At 43.0% G+C, this 8,070-nt stretch overlaps 1 protein-coding gene across 1 annotated transcript; it reads right to left on the bottom strand.

Annotated features, from left to right (window-relative positions):
• Positions 1 to 3,443: 3,443 nt before the first annotated feature.
• Positions 3,444 to 5,985, bottom strand: LOC105915360 (tubulin beta-1 chain). The gene is made up of 4 exons (XM_012849434.3): positions 5,843 to 5,985; positions 4,923 to 5,031; positions 4,683 to 4,793; positions 3,444 to 4,593 (listed from the first exon to the last, which is right to left on the bottom strand). The coding sequence occupies exons 1-4, from the start codon at positions 5,897 to 5,899 to the stop codon at positions 3,533 to 3,535; spliced, it is 1,338 nt and encodes a 445-aa protein (XP_012704888.3). The 5' UTR covers positions 5,900 to 5,985; the 3' UTR covers positions 3,444 to 3,532.
• Positions 5,986 to 8,070: the final 2,085 nt, after the last annotated feature.

Genomic DNA, 8,070 nt, shown 5'->3' with positions numbered 1-8,070 from the left:
AAGGAAAAAAACCTGCCTGGTCAGGTGATGTTACCTGGGTGAGGTCTCAAAATCCCATGAGCTGAACCTTTCAAAGCCAGAGTATTCCAAATTGATTTGAAGAGGTTAGCTCCAGGTAAGTCTGGCATACCAATATAAACTAACAAGGCAGAGTTGTATTGATCTTTTTTAGGGTAACATTTCTATGTGCAACCTGTGAACAGGCTGTTAAGATGGTTGCTTGAAGAAGCCCAATCTTTAAATGTTCTTATTGCTGTCTTTGAGTTTACAAAGACAGCAATAAGATACATAAAAATTCTAATAATGATTAAATAAAAGCTACATTTGCTTCTCCAGTGTAGTAAAGCAGTCATGTAAAATAACACAATGTGACCACGGTATAACGGAATAAGAATTTTACACAAGTTTAACTTAGTTTGCATGGAAGGTTGCTTTGTGTTAGCCTCATATTTCATAAGATCTTTGTGAAGGATTCTGATGATTGAACAAGATTTTAGCCTTATCATCTAAATAAGTTGAATTGACTTTTTCTAGTAAACATTACAGAATTGTTTGGTTTTAACCCGACAAACATACTTTTATGCGTACACTGGAAATTGAATGTTAACATAAAGTGAATATCTGGCCTGGTTCACTTTTTATTAGGGCTTGGACCTGCTGAGGGTTGACACACTGGAACCTACAAAAGCCAGCTGCACTCTCATGGAGAGGGAACATTTTGAAGAAACAAGCTCACCAGCAGGTGGCGCTAATAGAATTAGACTTCTGTTCCACTCTCATAAACTGAAAACATTCTGACTGACTGACGGTTAAATATGCCTTGGATAGTGGGGACTTTCTTCTTGTTTTACTCATGCAGGTTTGTAGCATTTGGGAGTTCATCTAACATTTTTATTCCTATCCTAACAGATAATGTGTGAACTGAATCATGCAAATAAACACAAAGAATTTATTCCGTTCAATTGCAAAATATTTATTCATCTCAAAAGGGAAATTAAATGCTGTTGTAACTCATGTTATTAGGGTTTCTTCGCCGTTTTGTTGCAGATGCTGATTGCTGCAGGCAGGAAAGATGAAGATGTTTAGTTAGTTATTCTTCATTTTATGAAGAATCCCTCTTTGTCATCTCCAGAGGTTCTAGAGGAGTCCCCAGACCAGAGCCGGCCTTCAGCTTCTTGAGCTTCTTTAAGTCAGCTGCTCTGATGCGCTGCCCCAACAGATGATGGCAGAGGAGGTCATACTCTCCACAACAGACTTACAGAAGATCATCAGCATCTTGCTGCAAACCCTGAAGGACCTACATTTCCTCAGTACAGTAGATAAATTAATTATTTGTGTGAAATATTGTTTTTGGAAATTAAGTTAAATTAAATTAAGTCCCATTTGTTTTCAATGCGTAAACTGTTTGTTGTACTTCAATTAAGCTCGTCATTATTTAGGTTACCTAACCTGCCCACTGCCCACTACTAGCTCAGAGTGATGCAGGCTTTCTCCAACTGCAGAACAGAGGCAAAATCAAGCAAGTGTGAAGTGCATCTCAGGGGTCATCTGTGCATAAAATGGATGGGCTATTGTCACATTAACTACGTTTACATGGACAAAGGTAATTGGAATAAAGGGCCGATCGGAATAAAAATGCGTCATGTAAACAAGCCGATCTCAATATTTTTGAACGGATTAAGCTCTATCGAATGAAAATGTATTCCGAATGAGAGGGGTGGTTTATGCCGATTGATAATCCGATCTACAGGCACGCAAACGCTGGTCAGAACCAAATGTGGCAAACTGACAAACTGAGTGCGCATGCGCTCCCGATGTAAATGTGACGTGTTTCTGCATTCTTGAGTGGCGGATATACGTCGGGAAGCAAAACTGTCGGGGCTCCCGATACAACCTTTCTATTCAAAATATTCAAAGAGCTCAGAATTATTTATTCAGTAACGTTTCAATCGTAATTAGATGCTGGTGCAAATCCAGGGTAGGGTACGGGCTCTCTGGAAATGAATGGGAGATGAGGAGAGATTGGAGTGGAGGAGCTGGGCGATGATTAATATCCTCAATCAAGCATAAAATAGAAACAGGAATAGCTTTGGTAATGAGCCAAAATGTTTTGACAGTGCTACAATTACCGTATTTAAGACAGAAATCACTGTATGACAGGATGGGCGGGGCCTGTAGTATCAATAAGGTATTGAGACCAGATGCCGTTATCCAGCCAATCATTCTAAAATATATTATTCCATATTGGAGGATTAGGAGTAAAATTATGGTTTTACAGCAGTTTGATCTCAAACACTACTGCTATGTTTGCTATTTTTGTTGTTCTACAAAAGCAGAAGTGTTTTTTTTAGGGAAATTTAATAACTGCGCATGTCAGATAGGTTCTATTCTGAATAAAGCCAGGTGCATATAAACGTACATCATTGGAATAATCAATTGCGTGCCCATGTAAACGTTACAATCAGGATTTTTATTTTTCTTGGGGGGGATGATCCGAATACGTTTCAATCTGCTCGTGAAATTTTGTGCATGTAAACATAGCTATTGTACAGTTTAAGTAGCCTATTCCCACTGTGCCGTGATTTGAGACTGGAAATGGAGCTTGCAATATTTTAAGCGTAGGGGAATCAACCCTGAAAACTGATACCTAGTTGGAGCGAAAATGTTTGGCCATTCGTACAGCGCTGACCCAGAGGCAACAATACCATATAGTAACCCGGTCAGACTGTGCAGCCTGCGCCTTGCTGGACCTGCAGCCTCCATCTTAGCGGTGCAGGAAGTGAACACAGCAAACCCCCAACGCCGCTCCCCAGAGGCTCTGCAGGGAACCGCCCCGGCCGGAGCAGCTCAGTCTGCTGGGAGGGGCTCCATGGCGCGCCAGGCATATGCAGACACTGAATGGCTCCATTCATGCATAGTGTAGCAAACGCTGTCGGCTTATTGGCGCAGACATTAGCTTATAGAACGAAAAATACTGCGTTTTCCAAGCCACAGAATATAGCCCTAGTTTTACCTCAAATTAACCAATTCGACTGGGCTCAATATCAGAATAAGCTTTATTAGCCCGATATGCGCACACGAATTGGACTTGACCATACCATGCACATATATATAATTCAGTGTCAAATTCCTTTAAACCAAGGCTTAAAAAAAAAAAAAAAAAAAAAAAAAAAAAAAAGTTGCCTTCATGTTCAATTTAAACTGTTCATTGAAACTGTTTTCTCCACTTTATTTAATTGCCATGTACTTTACATGGTTCATGTTCAGGACTTTGATCTTGTTATTGAAGTGTGCTACAAACAAAGTTTAATAAAATTAAGCTTTCCAATTATGCAGAGGCTTGTAGAAGTTTTTAGGGGAAAACCACTGCTAATGCATGTGCCCTCCACTGTACCCCTGCTAACCGACAGAAATGCAGAATATTAAAACCCAAGAAGCATTCCAATTCTTCGAGAACTTCTTTATTCAGAACACTGAAAAAAATGCAACAGGTCACAACTCAGAACAGGACAGACAACATCAACAGGAAAAGTTAAGCCAAATCTTCCTCGCCCTCTTCCTCAAACTCGCCCTCCTCCTCAGCAGTGGCATCCTGGTATTGCTGGTACTCTGACACCAGATCATTCATGTTGCTCTCTGCCTCAGTGAACTCCATTTCATCCATACCCTCCCCGGTGTACCAGTGGAGGAAAGCCTTGCGCCTGAACATGGCGGTGAACTGCTCGGAGATACGTTTGAACAGCTCCTGGATGGCCGTGCTGTTGCCAATGAACGTGGCGGCCATCTTGAGCCCACGGGGAGGAATGTCACAGACTGCGGTCTTGACATTATTCGGGATCCACTCGACAAAGTAGCTGCTATTTTTGTTCTGCACGTTGAGCATCTGCTCGTCCACCTCCTTCATGGACATGCGGCCCCGGAAGATGGCCGCCACGGTCAGGTAGCGGCCGTGGCGCGGGTCACAGGCAGCCATCATGTTCTTAGCGTCGAACATCTGCTGAGTGAGCTCTGGCACAGTGAGGGAGCGGTACTGCTGGCTGCCTCGGCTGGTGAGGGGGGCAAAGCCTGGCATGAAGAAGTGCAGACGTGGGAATGGCACCATGTTCACAGCCAGCTTACGCAGGTCAGCATTGAGCTGCCCAGGGAACCTCAGGCAGGTCGTGACGCCACTCATCGTGGCCGAGACCAAATGGTTGAGGTCGCCGTACGAGGGAGTTGTGAGTTTGAGCGTACGGAAACAGATGTCGTACAAAGCCTCGTTGTCGATGCAAAAGGTCTCGTCTGTGTTCTCTACAAGCTGATGGACTGACAGAGTGGCGTTGTAGGGCTCAACGACGGTGTCGGACACTTTAGGGGATGGAACTACGCTGAAGGTGTTCATGATGCGGTCAGGGTACTCCTCCCGGATCTTGCTGATCAGGAGAGTACCCATGCCAGAGCCCGTGCCACCGCCAAGGGAGTGCGTGAGCTGGAATCCCTGCAGGCAGTCGCAGCTTTCGGCCTCCTTCCTGACCACGTCCAGGACAGAGTCCACCAGCTCTGCGCCTTCTGTGTAGTGGCCCTTGGCCCAGTTGTTGCCAGCACCACTCTGACCTGCAAAGCAAAAGATTTACATAATACGTTTCGCTGTAAAGGACCTTCGTTAGTGCATCAAGTCTGGGTTTTAAATCCAAGTAACTCACCGAAAACAAAGTTGTCAGGCCTGAAAATCTGCCCAAAAGGTCCAGACCTCACAGAGTCCATTGTACCTGGCTCCAGATCCACAAGCACAGCACGGGGCACATACTTTCCACCTGCGGTCCAGACAGCACACGGTAAGGATCACGTATAACAGCAATCCAAAATAAAAAAAATTAATAAAAAAAAAAAAAAAAAAAAAAAAAAAAAAAAAAAAAAAAAAAAAAAAAAAAAAAAGTCCTTACCAGAAGCTTCATTGTAGTAGACGTTGATCCTGTCCAGCTGCAGGTCACTGTCTCCATGGTAGGTACCAGTTGGGTCGATACCATGCTCGTCGCTAATGACCTCCCAGAACTGGAATACAAAAGAATATAAATAAAAATTCTTAACTAAGCCGCTACAAATTGACCTAAAAAAAATAAAAAAAGGGGCAAAAAAAAAAAAAAGGGGGGGACCGCCATCTAGAGGCTGGCGTCCTTTCCCGCCGCGGCGCGCGCGGCTTAACCTATTGGCTGAGGAACTTATGAATTTCAAACTTCCCGGCTACGTCACTAACCGCCCTCTAAGATGCCGGGCGCCATTCAGCGCGAGCCGGCCTCAGACAGTGAGTCGACAGAAAAATCCAGACAATATAAACTCGACCGTTAATTATCTTTACATATTGACAGGAACGTCCAACAGACTGCACATCACGCGCCTTGAGCCTCTTGTCATATTGACGACCAGTTCAGCCCCCCCCCCCCTTTTTTTTTTTACGTCGATGTTTGAAAAGCATCCGAAGATTAAAAAAAATAAAATAAAAAATAAATAAAAAAAAATAAAATAAAAATGATAGTTGATAGTCCAGTGGTCCAGAAAATCAGTCACCTACTGTGATTGATTTCTGACCACAATGCACGAAAAATCGTCGACAAGGCAAAAACAATATAATAAATGAAATACAATCGAAGAGTTTTATCTTCATATACTTCGATACAAACAACAGTCTCCATGGCTCCCCATAAATACATTTGGTTTTAGAGAATGTTAACGGTCAATTCGAGGAAGCAGGCCGCAGTGATATTCCCAGGGTGTGGTTACTGCGCAGGAAGCACAAAGCGCCGCTTTTCCAACAAAGAGATTTTTTTAATAAACTCTTATCTCCAGCACCCACGACCGCGCTTACCTTGGCACCAATCTGGTTTCCGCACTGGCCGGCCTGAAGATGCACAATTTCCCTCATTTTGCAGATATCTTGTTCAACCACGACGACAACGCCTGTAACTGTTTCCCTGGAACTGCGCAGTCACTGACTCGGTTCCCTTCTTTATAAGGATCAACGACCGCCTGTCTCACCACGCTATTGGCTATCTGGCGGGTCTGTTTATGTACGATTGGACCAGTGAGCTGTCAATCAAACTCCTTGCTGCGACAACTCGACTCCTTCGCCAGCCAGCCCCGCCCCTCCTAACCGATGATGGCAGAACGGAAATGCTACGCGGCGAGCAGATTTTACTCGGTTTTAGGAGCTGCGCTGCCGCTGGCTCGAGCTCAAAGCAGCGTTTTTTAAGTGTCCCATCTTATTGACCAAGACACAGTGGCTTTGTTTTTTTTTACCATTCAGTGAAGAACTAAGTTAGATGCATTTTCATTTCCCCACACCACGTGGCTGACATAGCACAAAGGTCCAATTCAGAAACGTCATTAGCGGAAGTTGTTGCAATAGTACTAGCCATAGAGGCAGTAGACTACATGGGTTCCGCCTTGATCCAGTCAGTCACATTTCGAGTAGAACTACATGCTATTGTCCCACAATGAGGACGTTTGGGTGTAACAATGGCAAAAACACAGCCATACACTAGAATGGCAATGAAAGACAAGCTAATATAAAGTTAGATTTTAAAGCAAAAGGGAATTAATTTATCAGAAAGGCAAACGGAGAAAAAAAGAAAATATTGCACAATTATTAATAATATGTCATATTCAGATACAAATAATCAGATACTTATGCAATATTTAATCTAGTGTTCATTTTTACTTTATTTAGACCTTTCTGATGAGCTCGTTCTCTGTTGCCTTAGAGCTTATTGGATTAGCTTTTTTTGTGCTTGTTTTTTTCCCTGTTACTGAAAAGTGCATCATAGATAAACTCGCCTTGCCTTACTAAAAATTGTTTTTAACTGTCTGTGTCTCTGCCACTGTCACCCCCAAATTTCCCCATTGTGGGACAATAAAGGAATATTTTACCCATACTCTCTTAAATGCAATATTCATGTTATATGGGGGAAATGCAGCAGTCGATTTACACAGCGATGTGAGAAAATTATGCAATATCTATCATTCTACAAGTGACACCTCAGAGAAGCTAAAATGGGAATTAGTATCTGAGAGACAGTGTAAATGACCTGATCAGATCAGAACCCTTGCAACCCTTAACATGTTTGTGAACACTTATTACTTTGTGAGTGGCAGAAATTATAAAGTCTAACAGCAGCAGCTGGGAGCAAGGAACTGCAGAAGTGTTCCTTTAAGCTTCTAGGATACAGTAGTCTGTCACTGAAAGAGCTCTGCAACAGCTCCATGCATGTGGCAGGAGATATTGTCCATCAGTGATGTTATTTATCTTACAGCCCTTTTGTCTCCCACTTCAGCAGCTAGCTGCTCTAACAGACCACACCATAGAAGATGGCTGATGCCAGCACAGAGTCAAATAAGGTCTTCAACAGCACCCTCTGCACTCCAAAAGACCTCAGCTTCCTCAGCAGGTAGAGTCTGCTCTGACTCTTCCTGTAAAGAGCATCAGTGTGTATCATTTCATTGTAAGGTATTTAAATATTAATTGGAGCTTTACCTAATGGGTATGATCGATCTATCTATCTATCTATCTATCTATCTATCTATCTATCTATCTATCTTTATTGTTATTACTACGACATTGTAGATACATAGTGAAGAGAGCAAAACTATAAAGCAAGAGTTTACAGAATTATGGAGCATAATGTTTAAAAACATTAAATACCTCAAGCAATGTTTTATATTTAAACACTCCTACTGTGGTGGTGTTGTGGGCTAAGTTTTGATACAGAGGAACTGGGTTTTAATCCCAGAGAGAGGATGGTGGTCCACCACAGCAGTGTTGGGATTTACCTGAGGAAAAAAAAACAAGATTACATGGAGCCCAAAAGCCAATCTGCCTGGCTCATCCTAGAAGCACCTGAGGAATAGCCTTTTATCGTACCCTAAACAGGTATATGGGGAGTGGTGGCTTAGTGATTAGAGAACAGGGCACTTGTGTCCTGGAGGTGCCGCAAGGTGCTGGGTTCTAATCCCATGGACTGCCACTCTGGTCTTGAGCAAGACCCTTAGCCCCAGATGCTCCCTGGGTGCTGCACGGTGGTAGCCCCTGTCCCCTAT

Source organism: Fundulus heteroclitus, chromosome 12 (genome assembly GCF_011125445.2).
Source record: "Fundulus heteroclitus isolate FHET01 chromosome 12, MU-UCD_Fhet_4.1, whole genome shotgun sequence".
NCBI classification, from domain to species: domain Eukaryota; kingdom Metazoa; phylum Chordata; class Actinopteri; order Cyprinodontiformes; family Fundulidae; genus Fundulus; species Fundulus heteroclitus.
This window is presented reverse-complemented; position numbering and strand designations above follow the sequence as displayed.

Bases quoted from the DNA above. Each gene is read 5' to 3' on its own strand.
- LOC105915360 (XM_012849434.3), bottom strand. From the start codon at position 5,899: ATGAGGGAAATTGTGCATCTTCAGGCCGGCCAGTGCGGAAACCAGATT. The intron at 5,032-5,842 runs GTAAGCGCGGTC...TTTGTATTCCAG, and splicing joins GAAACCAGATTGGTGCCAAG to TTCTGGGAGGTCATTAGCGA. The intron at 4,594-4,682 runs GTGAGTTACTTG...TTTGCTTTGCAG, and splicing joins GCCTGACAACTTTGTTTTCG to GTCAGAGTGGTGCTGGCAAC.